Source organism: Pezoporus flaviventris, unplaced genomic scaffold (genome assembly GCF_033815535.1).
Source record: "Pezoporus flaviventris isolate CSIRO_AGI_PZ_B2104156 unplaced genomic scaffold, CSIRO_AGI_Pfla_v1 ptg000045l, whole genome shotgun sequence".
NCBI lineage: Eukaryota > Metazoa > Chordata > Aves > Psittaciformes > Psittacidae > Pezoporus > Pezoporus flaviventris.
The window spans coordinates 12,402,457-12,425,878 of NW_026892593.1; the positions used below are offsets into that span (position 1 = coordinate 12,402,457).

Consider the following 23,422-nt stretch of genomic DNA (forward strand, 5'->3'; position numbering starts at 1 on the left):
ATCACAGAATCATAGAATAGTTAGGGTTGGAAAGGACCTTCAGATCATCTAGTTCCACCCCACTGCCATGGGCAGGGACACGTCACACTAAACCATGTCACCCAAGGCTCTGCCCAACCTGGGCTTAAACGCCGCCAGGGGTGGAGCATTCACAACTTCCCTGGGCAACCCATTCCAGTGCCTCACCACTCTTACAGTAAAGAACTTCTTCCTTATATCCAATCTAAACTTCCCCTGTTTAAGTTTTAACCCATTACCCCTTGTCCTATCACTACAGTCCCTAATGAAGACTCCCTCCTTAGCACCCTTGTAGGCCCCCTTCAGATACTGGAAGGCTGCTATGAGGTCTCCACACAGCCTTCTCTTCTCCAGGCTGAACAGGCTCAACTTTCTCAGCCTGTCTTCATATGGGAGGTGCTCCAGTCCCCTGATCATCCTTGTGGCCCTCCTCTGGACTTGTTCCAACAGTTCCATGTCCTTTTTATGTTGAGGACACTAGAACTGCACACAATACTCCAAGTGAGGTCTCATGAGAGCAGAGTAGAAATTATGTAAATTACAAATTACTTAAATTTGTTCACATTATTCTCACCTATTTTTGTCTCAAGTGAATGCAACCTTTACATGCACTTCCCTTGTATTTCTTTGCCTTGTTATTTAATGTTGTCTTCTTTTTATTACCAGCGGTTTATTTTTGGAAGCTATTATGTTACTTGCAAACCTTGTAGACTTGCCCCAAATAATTTGTAGCCTAAGAAATTAAGTGAGGATATATGTACCAAATCATTTCACTTTTAAACTTTGTTTATTTTTGTAGTATGTTTTAAAGCTCTTAGTTTAATCTTTTCTTAAGATAGCACCACTGAGAGCAATTGTTTAAGCTAGCAAGAGGCAGAAAAATAAATCCAATGTAGTGTTTAATTACTTGCTTATATTTTGTGGATTTTCTTACAGTTGTAAGAGTTTGCATGCACCACCACATTTGATTTGCTTGAGAATGGAAGAGTGTTTTATTTTTTCAGACAGTGCCTTTGATACTTATGGACTACAGAAAAGTTGCAGTAAAATATCTGTTTATTCTTTCTTCAGAACAAGTTCATAGGCACTTGGATCAGCATGAGGTGAAATACTTGCAATTTGCATTCCGTTGGATGAATAACTTGCTGATGAGAGAAGTCCCTTTACGGTGTACCATCAGGTTATGGGACACATACCAAGTAAGTACTATTTCAAACCTCATAACTCTGGTAATGAGTTCTGGACATGCCAGTATGCTTGTGTGTGTTTTTTCTTGAACCTTTAGTTTTGGTATCATCTGAGAATCATCATAAGAAGTGAAAAAGCCTTCAGTGGTCGTTAATAATTAGAAATATATAATGTCTTCACTTTTTGTCCTTCAAAACCAAACACTTGATGTTGTGATAGTTTATATTACTAAAATGAATGCTCACTCAAAGCATGGGTTAATGTTGATATTCTCTTTTGTCTCTTCAGAGAAGTAAAACATTGAATTGTGCTTAATCGATGCCCTTCATTGATTCTGAGTTCCAGTCTTCTTACTGCCTGTCTGCTTAACTACTCAATCCAATACTAGCTTCCAGTCTCCAGTTCCCAACATTCATCCTCCCATCATGTCTTCTGTCTTATTGTCTGTCTAGACTAAGCTTGTTATGTTACTGACCTCTAGTTGAGGTAATTAATTTTCCTCAATAATTCCTTGCTTGACTGTCAAGTTAAGGAATTGATATCAGAAAAAACTTTACCCATTCTTTTTTCTGTGACTTGACACTCCACTAGCTTCTGGTTGGAATTTTTGGCTATGTATTTAAACAATATATCTTCTGCTGCCTTTAACATTGAAGTTAATGAAAAATAAATAAATGAAGAAAAGTAAAAATATTTTAAATTCCATAAAAATTATCAACTGAATTAGTTTAGTAAATATGAGAATAATTCATTATTTGTCTTGTAAAGACGTGTAACATCTTTAAATATAAGTGTCTTCACATCTATTCATTATGTAGCAAAGTTTAGTAAGTTACATACACTTTAATCCCAGATTGTTCACTTAGACATTCTATACAGACCTCTCAGAGGGTTAAGAATTTGCTTGCTATTCATTTGATGAATCCAGTAGGTTGTTTTGGTGTGTGTTTTGTAGAATGGTATCCAAACCTGATAAGAAAATGTTCAGAAATGTTAAGAATGATCTACCATTTCTACTGTTAGTGTGTCCTAGGAGGTGGTATTCTTGCAGGTTTTATTTGGTTGTTCATCTTCAACAAATTTCTGAACTGAATTTGAATATTGCTTCCATCTGGAGTCCTTTTACCTCCTTTGTTTCATTTTAATATCTGTTATTCATTTTAATATCTGTTATTACCTTGCATTTTTTTCCAGTGGAAAATATTCTTTATATGATTTTTCCGAGAAACTGAAAAAAATGAGCTATTTAAGATGTTTTAGTGTAGCTAGTTTCTTTCATTTTGAATAATTTTTGTTGCTGTTGGTGCAACATTTCTAACTCCTGAAGGTTTTTTATCATGCTAACACTAGCACTGCATTTGGTACTTGATCATTAGTCTCACCAAAGTGCTAAAATTGTGTGAAAGCTCTTCCTTGGTACAGGTAACCACCTTTATATGCCCAAGAAATAGCTGGCTTTACCAAAACTTCACTTGGAATGCTTCAGTGAGCTATGATGTTAATGTTGATAATATAATGTTGATAATGTTGATAATATAATAATGTTGATGATAATGTTGAAAAACTTCTTTTGAAGACCAAGCACGTGGATACTTTCTCAAGCTAACTGTTGTCATGCTGAAAAGAATCCTTCAAGTTCAGTCTGATCTTTTTCACCATAATAAGTGGTTCTGAATATTTCATTCTGATTTTTAGCAAATTTTGCTATATTACAATAGTTGTCTGTAGTATTTAAAAGCTTAAAACTTACTTATTCACATGGGATTTCCATGTATGTTTTCAATGAAGGTTTCTTATACCTAAATACATGACGGGGATTCTTATAGCTAGAGTGGGATTATTTTTGTATATTAAACACGCTTAAGGAGTATTTCTCTGTTTTGACTCAGCAGGTGCAGCAGTTCTGTACTGTTTTCTTGGTTCAGTTACTCAGCAGACTCGGGAGTTCTCACACTACTGTAAACAGAAATATCTTTAACTGCTGTATAAGTTCACAAAGAAGGTGAACTAATCATGTTGCAATGTAACGTTATCCATGGCAGGGACTACAGGTACACTGCTGATATGAGGGGTTTTGCTCAGGCTTTACCTTCTGGCTCTTGGGAAGGAATGGGACATTTTGCAAAGCACTGATACAGGCAGCTCTAAGCCCAGTCCACAGCATGATTTGGCAATGCCAGAAGAGAGGGTAGGAAGGACAGTCAGATTTCTTTATGTGGAAGGAATGGGAAGACAGGCAGGACTGTCATATTCCTTCATGTCTGCGCCAAGGGTGCATTCTGGCTCCCCCATTTCCTGAAGAAATCCCGGGTGATGGTGGATGGCTTCCCTCCCCATCCAAGGATTAGAGTGCAGTGGCCTCTCTTTGAAGAGAAGACCCTGCTGCTGATGTTTTCGCAGAAAAAAATGTTTTTTGTCTCCTTTGTCTTCCTCTGTCCCCATCAAAGCTGAAATAATGCCTGGTCTTGCTGAGCTGCATATTTTCCTCTGTTTGCAGTGGAAAGATAAATACTGTGCTGTCTCCAGCTTAAATTCCCGATTGGTCATTCTCAGAACAGGCCCCACTTTCTCACGAACCGCAACAGGGAGTTTTCAAGGGAATGACAGCACACTTAAATAGTCTGCTGTTATATGTTTCCTAGTGTGATAGGTAACTGTTTGTTCTCTGGAGTTGTTAGAACTGCATTCTGTCTCTCAAAATTTGTTGCAGTTCTTCCATTGCCTTCACTGAGAATAGGATTGGACACTTAAATGACATCCACCTCTGTCTCTGCATGCAAGATAGCAAAGGTACTCTGGCTGTTGTCCTCTTTTCTGTCTAGTTTAATTTAGGATTCATCAGTCATTTGTTAGGCTCTGTGAAGTACATCATTGGACATATAATCCGAAATACCTGCACTTGAGCTAGTTAGAGTTGAGGGGATGAGAAACTTGGAAGGATTCCCAAATCCTCACTTCAGTAAATACTCTGGTATTCTGTAACTGTATCTATGAAATCCACTAAAATATATCACTGTCTTCTGTGGCAGGATTTTGTAAAGTAGAAAAATTGCAGACATTATGCATCATGCTTACAAAGGATATGTTGTGAGAGCTTCTTAAACATAAATATTTAGTTTGGTTTATTCTTTAACTTGAATTGCATTTTAATGCAATCAAATTATCCCACTTTTTTCACCTTATTCAGGCTTTGCTTTCGTTAGGTTTTGTTTTTCTAAAAAAGATAAATGCTGTAAATACCTTGTAAATTCTTTCAAAATAGAAATCGCTGTTAAGTCATGCACAAGACAGTCAAATTTTAAATCTGTAGAACTGATTAATACGAATGTTCACGGACTTTATCAAATGTGAAAGATTCCACAAACCAAAAAATAGTGCAACATAAACCCTCAGGTTTATCTTTTTATTATCTCTTGCCTTTTTATCTTATATTTTGTCATGTTTTTTTGGCATAATGTATTGGTAAAAGGAGGTAGCATGATGGCTGAATTATTCAGGATACATAATGTTTAACATATTTCTACAGACTTATGAAATGCAAGTTAGCTTTGTATTTGTTCTAATGTTTCATTTTAACTATCAGTAGTTTTAAACTGCTTAAATACTGAGTACAAAACTACATTGGATTTCTGGGGAGTTTAGAGTTGGAAGGAAATCTTCAACGATGCCATCAAATCATAACATGGTGGTATACTGACTGCCGTTTTAAATAGAAGAATTATTTTCATTGGCACATCAGTAGTTAGTTTTGTTTACTTTTCCTGTAGAATGGACTGCATGTATTTTTCATTAGTGTTTTCCTGCTGATCTGATGTTCTTACATAAATTACATTTTTGTGCTGTCTTTTGTGCAATGATCTCTCTGTGTAAGTAACTCGCTTGTAGTATATAATTTGCAGAAGAGACACTGACACAGTTCCTTAGCTAAAAACTTGCTCAGGGAAAAAAAGAAAATGAAAAATGAAAAAAAAATAAGAGCCCCTATGTGTATTAGTTTTCAGTTTTAAGTACATGGTAGCAAGTGCCACGTGAATTTTTCAAGTGTTCAGCCTAATATGTTCTCCTGCCAGGAAGCCTTTTTGTTTAAGTACCACTTAGCTGAGTGCTGTATTGCCAGCTCACCATAAACTGGTATGGTTGAAATGAGTCACATACTCGGACTTCTTGTATACACTGCCAAACAGGCAGGTGAGATAGGTACTGTTTGCAGTCCCCTGGTGCTCCTACTTTACAGCTTTACCCTGTTCTTGTGTGAGAAAAACTTTACCAGGATATCTTAAGGCTTACCATGGAAAATAAATGCAAATTAAAGCATATAATCCTACCATACAAAATGCAAAAGAGTTACAAAAGTATAGGAAAAAGCAAATAAAAACAATGTTAGAATTTGACAATACTGTTGAGTTGATTTACTGTCTCACTGTTGAAATAGGTGTTTCTACTTGTTCCTGTTATTCCCTGCTCTTTGGCACTGTTTTCTTCAGATTAGCCCAGTGAGGGGGTTGATGAGTACCACAGCCAGTGCAAGGGAGAGAGGATGGGATAGCAGAGCTGTGAATTGAACCCTAGTGTTAAATCAGAATGATGACAGCTTATTTGCCATCTTTTTTAAAGAAGAATTTCTTTCTTGCTATATAGTACATTTCTCAGGTTGCATCTGTTAGACAAACTTCAACAGAAAGCACCCACTGCTGGTGGAATCGCTTCCTGAAGTCCTCCAGGTGGGTCCAGAAAAATATGTTTTTCCTCCTTAAAATTTAATTTTTCATCCAGGAGGCTGAGGCTTCTTTTGCTCAAACTAAACATTATTTTATTTTTCTGGAGAATGTAAGTGTGTCTTCATTAGACTGAGTTTTATCACATGTACTTGATCAGCCATTTATATCTTTTCCTTCTTCAAGAAGAGATGAAGTTTCTTTTCCCTTTCTTTGACTTAGTGTTCATTTTTATTTTAAGGTAGCTCATGTTTGACCTCATGTACTCAGTTGACCAATGTGGTAACAGACATCTTTGTTTCCCATTTATTGGTTGGTATAATTTACATAGCTCATTACTACTTTTTAATCAAGCGGATTTTGTTTAAAAGTAGACATCTACTATTATATTTTAATAAATAACATTGATATGATTTTCCAGAAATGCTGAGAATGAAGAAACCTTATTGAAGCTCATGAAGAACAGCACAAGCAGAGTTTTTCTCTCTATACCAATGGAAAACCAGAGGTCTAGCTCTAGGGACATACCAAAACAAAATGTTGGTTACAAGAATTGTAACATCACTACTTCCTGCCAGAAAAAGACAAAAAAAAGTAAAGAGAGGAAAGAAGGTTACATGTAATAATATTATTTGTCTGACCAGCAGTTGTTGAAATTTAGGAAATGTTAAAACATGCAGTTACAGAGGTTTTTTTTGTGTGTTTCCACTTTTTGCATAGACTCAGAGATTTTGATTCCCTGAACAGGAGAATGATTTAAGTCTCTGTCCCAGCCAAACTAGGGCAGTATTTCAGTTTTTCTGTAGAGTTATATTGTATTTATTAAAAAGAACCCCAAACAATTAAATTTGAATCAGGAGTGCATTTCTCAACAGACACTGGAAAATGTATACAAAAAAAGATATTATTACTACTCTGGTCTCAATCAAAGCTTTAAGCCACCTGGGACAAGAGACTCGAAATACGTCTACTGAAAGCAGATTGAATTTTTCATGGTCAAGAATACCTTTTATGTCAGCTCTAATATCTCTTTTCCATATTGAGTCCATGGTATTAAGTAGACAATTCTCATCCTTTTCTTCAGCAGGAGCATAAACCTCTCACTGTCCCAGTGGTCTCGTCTTTTTTTTTTTTTTTTTTTTGACTATAAAGTTCCTTGAAACAGTTTGGGGTAAGTGGACAACAACAGACATTTAGAGTGAAAGCAGAGTGGGGAAGATGTATACTGTCCCATCTTCTATTACTCAGAAGCCTTATTGTATTTCTATACTTTTGCTTTTAAATGTCCATTGAGTATTATTAAATATGTATCTAATTGTTTTAAAATATACTGTGTATAGCATCCTGTGGCAGTGATTTTTTGCAGTTTCTTTATGCTGTGTGAAAAGAAATTCTCCTTTAGCAAAAGATTCTTCTGAAGTCACATCATCTTCTTTCTTTGATTATGAGAAATTGTGTCAAATCATTCTTTATTCACTTTTTTGAAACATCACCTGTTTCAAAACTGTGTTCTGTCTCTGTATGCAGTCACTCCTTTTCCAAGCTGAAAATATCTGTACTTAGAGAAACCATTTCGTGCACTTTTTGTGTTTATCTTTCTTCTCTGTAATCTATATAGTTTTACTATACATTTTATTGCTGCCATATACTAAATGGAAACTTCAAGAGATGAGCATGCCATAGATTCATAGAGTGAGGTGAAATTATTTTCTGTTTCTTTATTTCTGTATTTATAATTTTTCATGCCTATTCTGTGAAATGAGTGATTTCAGGTAACTGTTCATAGTTAGTCTAGCTGTCTTGGTGGTCAATGTCAAGGACAACATCAGGTGTGTATGCTTTGCAGTGTTTTTCCCTCTGTGTATATAACCAGACTGAATTTCATTTGCCATCTTATTATTCAGTGACACTACAGCTTTCTGCAACTTTTTGCAGCCAGCCCAATTTTTCATCAGCAAAACCTATCCTGAATAATTTTGCATCTCTACCAAACTATTCCTTTCAAGACTGCTTAGTAATTTAGCGAGCAACACAGATTCTATTGTTGGTTTTGTCCTTTTAATTCATTAACACTTTCTCTTTTTTTTCAACAGCAACTTAATTTTAGAGTCTTGCTTAGCCACCTTGTTAATATATCTGGGCACTGAATATTTTATATCCAGTTACGTGTGGGTAGGAGCATGTCTTTAAGCTATCTAGGCATTTGTCAATTTGATTGAAACTGGCCAGTGTTTCTGGAAGAGGGGAGACAGTCATAGTGGGATATAACCTTTCCTGCCCAGACATAAAATGTGAAAGTTTATTTTTTGTAGGAAATAAAGGTAAAAATACTGTATGACTTGGTGGTTACTCTTCTTGTCCACCTGCCCTATACCATGTGAGAAACGAGCTCCTGGATTTAAAATGAGCATCTGCCTCTGGAGCCTGTAGTTAGGTCATGCCTCTCCCTTTGATTCTGTCACTTCTTGTTTTCTCTTGGGGATTTTTATTTTAGCTTCCTACCTGAGAGCTGGAATTCACCATCCTGCTGTCTACTGAACCCAGCCTTGATCTCGCCCACTTTCACTGTTATTCAGGAACACCTTTTCCATTGTTTTCTTTAAAACTAAATCTGAAAGTATGATTTAAATCAGATTTAGTTCTTGGACCTTAGGAGGATGTGAACACATGAGAGGAGGACTTTTACTTGCAAGACCGGCAATCTAAGCATATTCCTATTAACATAAAACATCCTTATTCTAACTGCATTTCTTTGGAAGTTTCTAGATCCTATTGTATTCAGCAAGTCAGTATTTTCCCTTATGTCAGTAGATTCCTGGTACATAAAGCTTCCCTTCAACTTGAGCAATCAAAAAGTTTATATTTTTCGAATCTTTGTCAGGCAACTGACTGTCATCACCTCCTACCACATGGGTAGTTATCTTCTGGGATAACTTTGTTGCCAAGGCAACCTCCCATTGACAAGAGTTGCGCTCATTAGGACTTTATTGTGGCAGGCAATTATATTTCAGTGGTATAGCACTGAAGCCAGTGACCTCTTATTGTTTATCTTGTGCTAACTGCAATATCTGAAATAACCAGAGAGCTGAAAGAAAAGATGATAGAACAAGAACTAGACTGATTTCTGTTGAACTATATATCTAATATTATGTACAGTCTTTAATGTGCATAAGTATTGTGTGCACAATGGAGAAAAAACGGGTTTCTTTAATAGTAATTCAGCATTTCAGTCAAATCTTAAAATATACTCATTCACATTTATATAAGCTCTGAGGTTTTCTTCTGGAAAAGAAGAAAGCCAAATGCTCTTTGTAGAATAATAACAATGTCTGTATATGATTAGTACTATTTTGCTGATCGTCCAGCTCTAGTTTGTTAGTTTTCTTATTTATTTTACAGTTTCTTATTGAGAGGCAGGGTTCCCAAAGTCCCGGTGAAAGCAGAGTAAACAGCTCCTGATTTTGAGGTGGACCACAGTCTTAAACAGAGCAGTATGCACATTCAGATGCCAAGCTGTTGTCTGCAGTAACATATCCTCATCTCCCCCATCCTGTCTTATATTTTTTGCCTTGAAAAGCTTAAAAAAAATTAATAGTTCCATCATCCATTAAATAAAATCAGCTTTACTCCTATGCCAGCCCTAATAGGGATCTTAGCCATATTTATTTTCACATTTAGTCCTGGCCTTGCAGGAAAAGTCAAACTTGGCACTTTCTGTATCTCTCCTCAAATTCTGTGGTACAGAATAGCAGGTTGTGGGCCATGAGAGATGCATATCGGGTTACTTCTTGGGAGTAAATGCTGTTGTAGTGGTTACCTGAGCTTCAAGAGATATGCAATAGCAGATATAAAACTGACAGAAGCTGCCTGTATGAGATGCTTAACTATGACTCCCCATAAAAGCTGAAGTTACCATCTGTCACAAATGCATGCCTTTGAATGGTTTTCCTTATTACTCACCAGTACGTGGGAGTTTCTGGGTTTAGAAGTTTGTTGGATCTGTAACTCCACAGTTTCTAGTTTCTGCCCTTCCTACCTATGCAATTACTGTGAACAGTGGAGGTGGGATTTAGTTTGAGATAAAAATGAAATAATATAAATGTCTTACTGTAGGTTTGTGTGTATGTATTGCTGTGTCAGTTTTCTAAGCTTCCATGATAGCTGGTAGAGACTTGGGAAATAGAGGAGCCTAGAGAGAGATTAAGTATGGTTTAAAATCAGCTGTGAACTGAGGACCTTTTTAGGCTCCATTGACCATATTGACTATATCTTCATTACCTATGTAGTTTAAGTACACAGAATGCTCATAGAGACACAGATTTAGAAATCTTAATCTCAAAATGGAAGCTCTGCAAGTTTCTATAAAAAGTGAATTGAAATTCCTTTCATAGTGTTTAAAAGGACTTTTGTGAAATTCTGGGCTGCTAGATCAATTTTTTAAAGTAAGTGGATTTCAAATATGTTTGCATATTGCCAATTTTAGTCCTTTTTTTTTTTTTCTGGTAGCTTTCATGGATATGAGGGAGAATTCTATATGTGGGAAATAAAAGAAGCTGTGCTATTTTATGAGGTAGGTATTTAGACATGCAAAGCTGTCCTGGGTTCAGCAGCAGCAGTCATTTTTCTCCTCTTTGGTAGCTGGTGCAGTGCAGTGTTTTGACTTTCGGCTCGGGAACAGAGCTGATAGCGATGTTTTGGTTTGGCCAAGGACTTTGTGAGCCTCATGCTCTGCCTGGGAGGAGGGGAAGCCAGGAGGAAGCAGAGACAGGACACCTGACCCAAACTGACCAAAGAGCTATTCCATACCACAGCACGTCATGCCCAGGATGTAACTGGGAGTGAGCCGGAAGGGCTGGGAGACTGCAGGGTTGGAGGAGGTATCGGTCGGAGCTTGGTCGGGCTTGGGGGGCGAGTTATCGGTCAGCTGGTGCTGAGGTGTTGTATTCTCTTCCCTTGTTATTTCCTTTATCATTATTATCCTTGATGGTAGCAGTAGTGATTTGTGTTATACCTTAGTTACTAAACTGTTCTTATCTCAACCCGTGGGAGTTGCATTCTTTTCGATTCTCCTCTCCGTCCCTCTGGGAGTAGGGGGAGGGAAAGAAAGGGGGAAGTGAGTGAACGAATTACCTGACTGGGTTTAAACCACGACAAAAGCCCAGACAAAATCAAAACTCAGTGATATGCATAGGGAAGCCTGTGGGTTTTTCTAGGTTCAAGTTCTTAAGACAGTTTCCAATACTGCTGAAATAGATGGTAATTTTTCTGTAGCTAAATGGAAGTCGATTGTGAATGCAGAGGGGATGAGATGAAGTACTTTCTCTTATGCTTAACTCAAAGAATGTGAATAATCCCATTGGCTTCACTGGAGCAACTCATGAATTTAGTAAATTAAGCATGTCCTGTAAAATGCTTTATTGATCAGGATCTTGGTGCATTATTCTGTAGGATAATAGAATGTTAGATAATCTAGAAAATGGTTTGTTCTGCTTCTTCACTTCTTTGAAGTAGTCAGTTTTTCTAAAAGAAGGGTTTATTAAAGTTAATATTATTCTTAAAGTCTAAAGTCTGAAAGAGAATCATGATGCTATACAAGAAGAGAAAAAGGGAAGTTTCTCATATCCGTATGTTCTTTCATTTTGTGCACCTTTTAGATTCTGTACACATCAGACTTTTGTAGCACTTTTTGGTAATCTCAAAGGAGCAGGGGTGTGGAGTCTGTGTAATTCACAATTCCCAGGAGAAGGAGCCAGAGCCTAGCACAAATTTTCCAGGACATCTCTGCAAAGCAAGAAATGGCTGCTCCTCCTTCCCTCAGAGCCCTTCCTCACAGAGCTTCACTTATGTGTCTTAAGAGACAAAGCTGCAAGTTCAAGGTGTTCAGTTTAGTATTTTAAAACCGGAGTCTACTTCTCTTCTCAGCACCTGTTGCTAGTTGCACTGGTTATTGGTGTTTTTAGAAGCTAACACTAACAAGAAAACCATGACTGCCATTTGTTCTTTTAACTTTTGTTTCTGATGTTTTACTGTTGTTAGAACCTGAACAAATATAAAATAATCCTAACATTGTACAGTTCTCTGTTTCAAATTTATTAAAATATCCATAGCTAACACAGAATTGATATAGATTACTTTAATGTGAGAATGCATGGTTTCCTTCTTTGAACAGTACCAATTTAAAATCAGAAGTGTTTATAGTAGATGTAAGATGAAGAGTTGAATGAAAATAAAAGCATTTTGTTACTACTGTAAATGAACAACAGAATTGGAAATAATACGCATATATGGTTTATATTGTTGTGCTTAATAAATGTCTGAATAGCAGAACCTTATCCAGGTAAGAAACAACATGAATTGCCATAAAATAGACTTGAAATTCAGAAATCTGTGTTTGATGCCACTTTACCAAACTGGGCATACTCACTACCACATGTAAAATAATGAGTACATATTCATGGCAAATTTGGCTGTGTACTGCAGAACATTCTGCTACACTGAAGATTAGTAGGTTGAAGTGCATAGATTAACCTGATTTGCTTTGAAGCAGAGAACTTTAGTGGGATAGTTTTTAAGCAACCTGCACAGAAAATCTGTTAAGCTTTCAAAGTAATTTTTAGCTCTTTTCCAGTGTGTATGACATAGTACCTGAATTCAAACATAACCTTGGAGGGGCAAAGGAAGGACAAGCTAGTATTCCTGTAAAATCCAGTAAAAATAGCTTTTTTATAATAGCATAGATATTGTAGGGGGATTATGAAATTGGCATAGTTACTATTTGTTTCAGGAATGCACATCATCATTAGAACTACATGAAATATTAAGAACTTTATCTTCTTTTGTCTTTCCAGTGCTTTAGCTCCTAGTAATGGTCACTTCTTCCTTAATATTCTGGCCTTTTTGTTTTCCTGATACATGACAGTCTTGTGCTTTGCTCTGCTTTTTTGCATTGCCCTTGACTGTCTATTTTGAGAGCTATTCTGCCCTTTCTTCCAGTCTCATGGAAAGTACTTTTTTTTCGTTCTTTTTTACTTTTCCTTCTCCATTCTATTCGTGGGTGATCTGAGGCTTTCCTACAACTTCACTGTCAGTTTATGCTGATGATTTGCATATCTGCTCTTTTTTTTTCTGGCCTGATTCTCTTAGTTAAGATGCACATTTTAGAGCATCTGTATGACAGTTCTCCCTAGATAGCTGATGACAATTACTGATACCAAGGATTCTTCTTTTTTCTCCCAAAAGTTCTTGGTTCTCTTTATTTCATAACTTTCTGTAGTAAATCCTGCATAGGATTTTTGGTTTTGTTCAACATATTTTTCTCTTACATTTTCTAGACTCTCTGTACTCTACTTTTTCCTCATAGGATTTCAAAAAGCCTAATTCTTGTTTTGAATTTTTTGTACAATATGAATAATATGAATCTATTTAAATCAGATGGGGTATGTAATTTGTTGCTTCTTTCAATGCTCAGAGTTTCTATCATTCAGTTCCTTCATTTTCTTGCCATTTTTGTAAGTATTCTTGTGGTTATCCCAGTTTAGGTTGTGTTGGTGTTTTTTTTTTCTCCCAGCAGTTGAATCACTGATCAAAACCCCAATTATTTCAAAGCGTATGTAAATCTGTGCTAAATTTTGTGCTTAGCTGGAATTAAAGTTTTAATAGTATGAAACTGGTATAACGCTGCATAAGCTGCAGTATGTAAGTGAATATGAAGAGGTTCTAAATTGGTGCCTAATGTGACATCAGTTATGGAAAGTCGTTTCACACTGGTTCAAATATTACATTGTCCTTAGGATTATTCATATCTCAGAGTATAGAACATACACTATGAAGTGCAATCTGTGACATAGCAGGTTGTTGTAGTGGTTATTCTGATGAAATCTACAGTTATTAATAATAGAACATTTAAAATGAATTAATTGGAGACTACTATCTCTTAATTTTTTTTTTTTTAATCTTGCCTAGTCTATTAACCTGTTTGAAAAGGTGTCTCTCTGAAAGAACATTTATTTCTATATTCAACACTTTGGCCACCCTTTAATCCATTATCACTGTCTGTTTAATAAACCAGTTGACAAAACTTGTATATGGGAGTCAATGATTGATTTCACATAACTCGGATGTCTTCAGCAGCATTCCATAGAGTAGTGATTATTTTCCAGTGAAGTTAAGAATCAAAATAAAGTATGCACTCAAAACTAAGTATAATGTCTGAATCACAATTTGAGCATCATTATTGTGCTATGATACTGTCATGAATTTGTAAACAATGGAGTTTATAGATGAAAATAGCTGTTGTGAAAAACATACCTTTTGGAGGTGGTGACTCCACATCTGCTGTTGCAGGTTTTGAAGGCCGTGACTCTGGTGGTAACTGAAGGAAGATACATTTTAGTGCAAGCTGGAGGTACTTGGGTTAAATGCTGGAACTGTGTTTATCCATAGTAGAGAGGGAAAAATATAATGAAAAACAGTTCTTTATTTCTATTTATTAAAAAAGTTTATTGTGATAAAGAATAGTGTTCTTTATACAGCTTTCTCAGTTTGTGTTAACCATGATGAGTAATACAGAGTTCATGCAATCAGATAGAAGTTGAATTGTATGTTGCCAATGGCACAGGTTTGTCATTCATGTGTACTGACAGAGGTTGCCAAAAATGCCTTTAGGAACTTCATTTAAAGGTAGCTTATGAAATGTCTTTAAAAATCATACCTTTTATTTTTTTCTTATAAGTGCCTCACATTGAACACTCCCAAACTGGTAGTTTGTAAAGTTGAACAATACTCTATTCTCCAAAGTTTATAGTGGGCAGAATGCTGAATTTAGCTACTATTATTTTCAATGGCTGAATATTATTACACTAAGGATACTTCAGCCTGCTTTAGTAGAGTAGTAAAGTAGACTTGTATTTAGTTAACTACTGAGATTACATAACAGTTGCAGGGGTTCACAAAGCTTTAACTTCATCCTGTCTAGCTTTTGTTTCTCCTCTTTCTTAATCAGCACCGACAATTCACCAATCTTTCTATCTTAGTTTTCTTCTGATTGCAGCCTTCATAATTTTTTTTTTCCCTTCCCCTTGAAATTAAAGATGTTTTCTCTTTCTAGAACCATTAAGCTTTCATTTGGAAGACATTTTTTACAGCCATGTGCAAGTGAGAACTCTGAACTTTTTTTAACAATCTTGTCTTAATAGCATGCTGATAGTTTGCAGCTTTGTTCTTGTAGATGCTTACAGGCAGTATCCCTGCAGTCATGTGAGATGACCTTGATTATATAAATCAGCATGTACAGCTCATGAATTCTTCAATTTCCATTTTGAAATGCTGACACCTTCTAGGTTATTTGAATTCTGTATTTATAAGGCACTTTCCCCCAAATTCTTGTCTTGAGAAGCAAGTTTTAGATTCAAGTTTGCATATACATGCAGCAAATGTAAGTCTGCGGTTTGGTCTGGAATAGTAGTGCAATTCTGAAGCAAATTCCCCTTTAGTTCTCTTTGCCTTCTGTTGGTTTGGTTCATGGAATATTTTTGGTGTTAATTCCTTTCTAAGGAAATGTGATGGTAACCTATTTTCCAGCTACACTCTCGAGGCTCTAACACGTAAGATTCCCTAATGGGTCATACATGTCTCAAGCCACTCAGCTTTGGACCACAAGATAGTGGGAACATTGCACTTGGGGACTCAAGGCTAAATCTAGTGTGAAGGAAAATCCAAGACTAAATTGAGTGTGAAATAAGATGCAAATACAAATTGCATTTACTGTAGCTGTAAAAGCCTCAGCCCAGACTGCTCTGATCTCACAATCTCCTGTTGCCTTGAGTTACTTGCTAATGAATTTTCAGATAACCCTGTTGGTCCATCTCACATAGTCCTGGATTAAACAAGCACTATCTCAAGGCCAGCAGCGGATCTTGTTGCTATACAGAGATCACTTCAGTCTCTGAGATGGCTCTTACTCTGTATCTACTTGTTACTCAGTGCATCTTCAACAACTGCTGAAAAGATGTAAAAGATGTATGCATTTTTCCTATAGTATTTACAGACTATTTGTGCTTGGTTAATAAAAGTTCAAATATATCTAGTTTTGCTGTCATTGCTGTATCATGATATTGGGTATCATTGTTCAAGGTAAAATTTGTTATGTAGTTGTGCAACCATAAATCAGAACCTAGTCCACTGTGTGTTGTCTTTATTAAGGAAAGTAGTGTTTAATTTTTAAGTTTTGTCACAATATAGAATATTGCCTTGTTGATAATGGAGTTGAAAGCAAGGATAACCTGTCCTTCACAGGCTCCACAATTGAAAAGGACTTATTCCAACTCAAATGCATAGGACATGTCTATCCTGCTACTAAACTCATATTCTGATCTCTACACCAAGGTGAGATTGTTTATGACAGGACTGTTATAAACCTGGGAGGCTTATACTATAGCTGCACAATCAGTTTGCTTGTTAGTTTTATTCATGAATGGATTACAAATTATCTTGTAAAATATAAGATTTAGTAAAAGGAGACTGAGAAATAAAGAAATGTTTGTTAATGTTATGACTGTCAGAACAAAAAATTCAAGAAGGAAAAAATAGAATGGTTCCTTTTCTTCAGTTCTTTGAATCAGACCTGTTAACAATTGGCAGACATGCTTTTGAACTCTCTGGATATTTCTGATAGCAGACAGAACTACAGCATTATATATTCTTATTTACGGCACAGTATGCGGCTATAAAATGTAGATCATACTGTATTTATAGAATAATAGGATCATTTAGGTTGAAAAAGACTTTTAAGATCGAGTCCCACCATAAACCTGTCACTGCCAAATCCGCCATTAAACCATGTCCCTAAGCACCTTATCTAAAGGCCTTTTAAATACTTCCAGGGATGGTGACTTAACCACTTCCCTGGGCAGCCTGTTCCAATGCCTGACAATCCTTTCAGTGAAGAAATCTTTCCTGATAGCCAATCAAAACCTCTTCTGGTGGAGACCATTTCCTCGTGTCTTATTGCTTGTTACTTGAGAGGAGAGACTGACAGACTTGACACTTGCCTCACTGAAACCTCCTTTCGGGTAGTTGCAGAGAGCATTAAGGTTTCCCCTGAATCTCTTTTCTCCAGGCTAAACAACCCCAGTCCTCTCATCTGTTCCTCATAAGACTTGTTCTCCAGACCTTTCAACAGCTTTGGTTCCCTTCGTCATTGCACCTCAATATCTTTCTTGTAGTGAGGGGCCCATTTTGCGTTGAAAAGATGTGATATTGGCGCTTTCAATTTAAATGCGGTAGCATGCACTAAGAAAGCTGCAGTACCTGTATTTTAAAGGGTGGTGTATATTGTTGAAACTGATTGATTGTGTTAATCTAATCAAACTGTCAAAGCAATCCTTCTTACAACATTCTTCTTCATAAACCCATTAAGCATTTGAGCTTGTAAGCGTTTTATGCCTTTTATGCCTTTTCCTCAGCAGAAAGGAAACATCGATCACAGTCAAAGAGAAAAGATTTAGAAATTAGAACATTCAGAAAGATTTAACCTGCAAGCTGATATGTAACTCTGAGAAATAAACAGGAAAACTCATATCATGCGAGTTGCTCATCAACAATAATTAAAATAAATTTACAGCTGATACTTTAAAAAAGAACTCAGGTACCTATTTCCTAGACTTTTTAAGGTAGCATTTCAATCAAATATAGTTTTGGTTGTGAGGATATGTGATTAGCAACGATTCATCCAAAGTCCACATTATCTTAATGTGCAGTGATCTTTCAGACCACAGATTGATCCATTTTTAAAACAGAAGTTCGTTATAAGAGGTTGATTGCCCAGGGAGGTTGTGAATGCTCCATCCCTGGCAGTGTTCAAGACCAGGTTGGACGAGGCCGTGGGTGATATGGTTTAGTGTGAGGTGTCCATGCCCACGGCAGGGGGGTTGGAACTAGATGATCTTAAGGTCCTTTCCAACCCTAACTATTCTATGATTCTATGATTTTGTTGTGTGGTGGTTTAAGTACTGACTAAAATGGAGATTTTTTTAGAGGGAGTTGTTAAGAATTCCAGACAAATTTATTATCATTTGGCATTAACTAGAAAGTAACGGCACCTATAACATTGTTTGAGATCATTCTCTTTACAGATTCTATCTCAGAACTATCTGTGGGCTTTAGAAAACATCTTTTTTAAACTGTGGCCTTGGAAGTCCTTGAGTCTTGTATCATCTTTTATTAGATTTTTTTGTAATTAAAATTCAGTCAAGTGTGATTTGCTTTATTTTTAATTGATAAATCTACTTAAATTAAAAAAATGTTTCTCAGCTGTACTGAGGATTTCAGTGGCGGGGAAAACTAAGAGATAAAAGAAGGCAGCATGTCTAAATGTCATTTTATTGTAGTCTACTTTAGATATACTTAGTTACTTTATTTGTTACTTTCTGTTGAATTACATTACTTCAGAGACAGTGAGCAGAGAGGAAACATAGTTGTGGTGACTTAATGTGAAATTTGAGAAAAGTTGCACAGAAATATTACTGTAGGGGAGAAGATTGCAGGTTTGGGTTCTTTTAAATGCTAAACACATTTCAGGATAGTGAAGTGCAGTTAAAGTATCTTTGGAGAACCTTTTTCTTTGCTATTAATATTGACATAATACAGCTGTTGAAGAGTTATCAATTCAGAGAAGGCAGCGTAAGCCCTTGGGAAATATTAATGGGATGATATATTTTGATATAACATTATTTCTCCCTTTTTCACTGTGAAGGAACTTACTCTGTTGATTCTAAATTGTAGAAAAAGCCATTCAGTTATTTTCAAATGCACAGTAGATGAAGTTGAAATAAACCAGATTGTTTTTTTTTCATATCAGAACAAAAGACTATTATCTGGTAGCATAACACATAGAAAGCTTTAAGATTAAAATACAGTTTTTAAGGTGATAAAGTATTGCAGACAGATGTGTACTTTTCCTACATTACGTAAATGTTACATATTTAGATTTGAACATGTCGTTTAACATCTTCACAAGCGATCAGAAAAAGGTGACTAAGAGGGTAAGAAAGCCTGCAGCTGATAACAGCTCATTCAGAATAAGCATGGAAGCAAATTTATGAACCAAGAAAAGCAGAAAGACCTTCTGAGACAGAGTGACAGCGATAAAATGGCCCTTGAAATTCCTGTTCATGTAAGTGTAAAGTGACATGGAAAGATTTGGGGAGAAAAAGGAAATTATATTTTTTGTACATGATCATTAACTGTGAAGTGTGTGTTGCTACTTAGGAACAAGAACTCAAGGTCAAAATACTTCTGTGAAGATTTTAGAATGGAGAATATAAGAGAACCGAATTTTGCCATTATGTAAACCCATGGTGTTCCTGTGGAGTGAGGCGAGGTTAGAGGAGGTCAGGAATGCATAATGATGAAGAATTGCTTCTTCTGAAGACTCCTTATCCTGAGGAAGAGGGGGAAGGTTAAGATAGAAATACAGTGTAGGTGTACTAAGTACACGTGATGAAGAAAAAATTTAGTCGCATTTAAAAAGAGGTGTTGTGTTCAAGATGAAGAAGGTACTTCTTTGCACAGCACACAGTTTAATTGTGGAGCACTTCACCACAAGACTCTGTGTCCTGAATTTTATAGGGATTCAAAGCGTGATCAAGCAAATTTGTGAGAGAAAAATCCATCATTAGGTATTGAAACAGATTCCAACATCTGTCTTGAGAAATCTCTGTGCCAGGATACCAGAGGATGATAAGAAGTTACCTAAAGCTTACACGTTAACCCTGACTACTGATGACTGTAAAGACAAGGTTTTAAAACAGAAGTTCATTATAAGAGGTTGATTGCCCAGGGAGGTTGTGAATGCTCCATCCCTGGCAGTGTTCAGGACCAGGTTGGACGAGGCCTTGGGTGATATGATTTAGTGTGAGGTGTCCCTGCCCATGGCAGGGAGGTTGGAACTAGATGATCTTAAGGTCCTTTCCAACCCTAACTATTCTATGATTCTATGGTCCTTGTATACCCCCTTCAGATATTAGAAGGCTTCTATGACAGGATGTTTGTTTTCTGCAATGCACTCTGTTTTTTCACACCCACATTGTGGCTGGGATGTTTCATGTTATATTCAGGGTCTAAAATAATTCCAAGAAAGGCAAAGTGGACATGCAAAATTAGAGAGTACTTTTTCCTTCACCATATTTATTAACTTATAGTATTAATAATGAAGACTTCCTGGTAATTTACTATGCTTTTACATTTTACTATTTTTGCTAATTTACAATTAAATTTTATTTTATTTAAGTAGAAAAATGTAAAATGTTGGTTTCCTAGATATTGACACCTGCATTTTCCTTGTAAATCTTGTTTCACTTTAAAAATATTACTTTGAATTGTGCCATCATTTGCTTTTCAAATAGATTTTTTCCGGCTTGAATTGAATTACACTTGATTGAATACTTGGCAGTGTAACCCAGTAGGGTTACATTGTATTTTATATCTCCAGAAGCATAAGGATAGCTGGCCTCCTCATTCAGTCTGGTTCAGCAGGTTGCTCAATTTGCTGACACGTAAATGAGCAAAGTGAAGTGTCAAGAAAAAAATTGATAGAAATATTTTAAATAACATCTGATTTGTATTACAGGCAAGTGATGTCTTTGTTTTCTAGTTAGGCCAAGAATTTAGTCCCTTAATTAGCTAAACTGTACTTTTTAATGGGATTGCGATACGTAGACCTTTTTGTGTGAGTAAACACGATAGCTTTCCCCTATGAACAAGACATTTATGTTGTTTAACAGCATTAGCAAAAACTAATGTTATTCCTACAGCAAGGGACCAGGGAGGGAGCAGGGGGAGCAAAGTGTAGGAGAAATGAGTTGTCTTTTATTTAACATTTCTAAATAAAAGTTGTGTTAACATGCTTGATCCCTTAAAGAACTGGTTGTAAAATCAAGGCAAAATAAGGAAATTATCTTTTTGAGGCATTTAAAACCATTCTGAATTGTTTTTTCTTCCATTTTGATCCTTTATGGAAGCACTAAAACCACATTATTAGGTTTTCCATCATATTGCTAAGTCTAGGTCATTAACAGAAGATTATGCAAAGTCAGAGTAATGTTGCAGGTGCTTTTATTGCCGTAAATTTTAGTCTCTGCAAAGGACTTTTTAATGAGGAATTTACCAATTGCTCATTTCAGTGTTAAAATGTAATGTGCATCTGTTTTCTTATAGATGTGTTTGAATTTATATGTGTATGATTTAAACTACTGTGTATTTTATCACCTTAGCTTTTTTTTTTTAAGTTAATCAGCTTGTTGCTATAAATGTTTTTTCCTAATGTCATTTCCAGAAGTTCTGCTAGTATCAATAGAAAAGTGTATTTTATGGAGTTACATCTTCATGAAATGTTTGTTGTACTCACCAGTGCAGGGTTTTTTTTCCTATTTTGTTTGTTTGTTTGTTTGGCCTTTATTCTGCTTCATTGGTTTTGGGATTATAAATAAATCCTGATTCAGAAAACTCCATATTTAGAAAGAGATTTTGAAGATTTGAAGAGGAGCACACGTGGAACTATGCATGCCTGTGCTAAGCATATGGTGTTAACTACAAGCTTAATCTCACACTGTAACCCTGAAACCCATGCCCAGGAGTTCATTATTGTTCTGTAATCAGTGTGTTAACAACCCTGAGAGGTCTTCAGCTCTTCAAGCACTTGTCTTCTTGCAGTCTACCTTTGGCACAGACTAGTTCTTTTGAATGTTATTTACTGAAACAAGTGTGAGTTATGAGTGCTTTCTTGTTCTTGTCAGTGCAGGATTTGGACTTGTGTTATCTCAACTGCCATTCATTTCCTTCCTTCTGCCATGTCTTTGAGGAGGACCTTGTTTTAATTTAACTTTACTGCTTATTGGATGTACTTAAGCTTAAGCAAGGCATGGAGAGCTGGGCAGGTATGTGTCGCAGTTGTGAGAAGGGACAGAGAATGGCTGTCTGGCCTTGTTTAAAGCAGTCATTTCTTGCTCCTTTCTAAGTGTGATCTGATTCAGTTTTACTGCCCGCATGTGCTAATAACTATTTTTTAGGGTATAATTAGTATAATAGCATAGAATATTTCAGTTGGAAGGGACCTGCAGTGATCATCTAGTCCGACTGCCTGACCACTTCAGGGCTGACCAAATTGTAAGTTTTATTTCTCTGCTATACTAAAAAGAAAAACACCTCTTTGCTGATTTCTATTGATACTTTCTCTTCCTCACATTAGTGGGAAAGGGTGTCACCAAACTACAATGTACTAAATTATAGCACCACTGCAGATGCAATTTTAGCTATATACTTTCACTGAGGAATGTGTTTTGAGGAGTTCCATCCTGAGTTTTGAACTTTTTGCACGCATGATTGAGGTGCAGGAGACAATATTTAAAATTCCTACTGGAAAAGTTGCTGCTTATATCACTGGATCATTGTCGTTCCTCAAGGAAACATCATCAGCTGAGTCACACTCATTATGTTTTAATGTAAATCCAGTATTCCGAGATACCAGTTCATGTTCTCAAAACAGTGTTCAGAAGCCTCATTCACTTGCCATGTCAATGCCTCATTCCTGAGCACAGGCACAGAAGTTTTTCTTTGCTTCTCCAAGCAGGAGTTGGTGCTGACAGATAGTTCACAGCAAAAGATTTCACTGTATTCCTGTTCACTCTAAAATGGACTTTAGAGTGTAGCACACTTTTGAAATAATTTGCTTCTGGTAGCACAAAGGCATTTCACAGTCCACAGCACCATCCTTTCTCTTCATCCTTAACAAAACAGCACAGGAATTTAAATAAACTCACATGCAGGGAAGATTATATATTTTTAATACAAAAAAATTAATGGAGGGGGAAAAATCACTGTATCTTGGTAAGGAAAGAGAAGCATAAATAGATTAGTTTTGCGATTATGAATTATGAAATTTTCAGAATGAAAGGATTTGCAGCTTAGTGTTAATTTAAAAGATACTGTCCCAAAGAAGAGTGAGGATAGTTGCTGCATTCTGTTATCTTTCTTCCTTTCAGACACTTTCTTTTATTTTTCAGTATAATTTTGATTGAAATGTTTTAAAAATAGTAGAAATAACCTTTCTAGAGAATAAACTGTTTCATAGCTGGTCAGAAAGACAAATTTATTATAACTAACTGTGGAAATACAATTTTTTGAAAAGCATTTAACAATGTGTTTATTACTAAAAAATCACCAATATACTTGAGCTATAAAGATTCACTTTCATTATTCTTAGCTTGCTTTCATGGTGGAGTGTTGATGATGTATTCAAAATTGCAGAAATAAAAGCAAATTAAACTCTGAGTGAGTCCTAAAAGCAATTATGAATGATAATTCAGTTTCCTTCTGGAGTTGTTTGATAACTTTGTCAATATGGTCATCTAGATTCTGGAAGCATACTAATAGATATTTCATATTGGACTAAACCACTTATTTTGGCTGAAGCTAATATGCATGACAGTAAATAGGGAAAAGACAGG

General features: G+C 36.1%; 1 protein-coding gene and 1 long non-coding RNA gene across 3 annotated transcripts in view; one reads left to right on the top strand and one right to left on the bottom strand.

Moving 5' to 3' along the window:
* The window catches only part of LOC133276571 (uncharacterized), a 787,535-nt gene extending 786,994 nt beyond the window's left edge, over nucleotides 1-541 (bottom strand). Inside the window, exon 1 of the long non-coding RNA XR_009745919.1 lies at nucleotides 157-541. This is a non-coding gene — a long non-coding RNA (uncharacterized LOC133276571). The remainder of the gene's footprint in view (nucleotides 1-156) is intronic.
* The window catches only part of TBC1D22A (TBC1 domain family member 22A), a 169,894-nt gene that overhangs the window by 95,161 nt on the left and 51,311 nt on the right, over nucleotides 1-23,422 (top strand). For both annotated transcript variants that reach the window (XM_061467491.1, XM_061467492.1), the window contains exon 11: nucleotides 1,090-1,217. In XM_061467491.1, coding sequence (XP_061323475.1) covers nucleotides 1,090-1,217 — 128 coding nt within the window. The remainder of the gene's footprint in view (nucleotides 1-1,089; nucleotides 1,218-23,422) is intronic.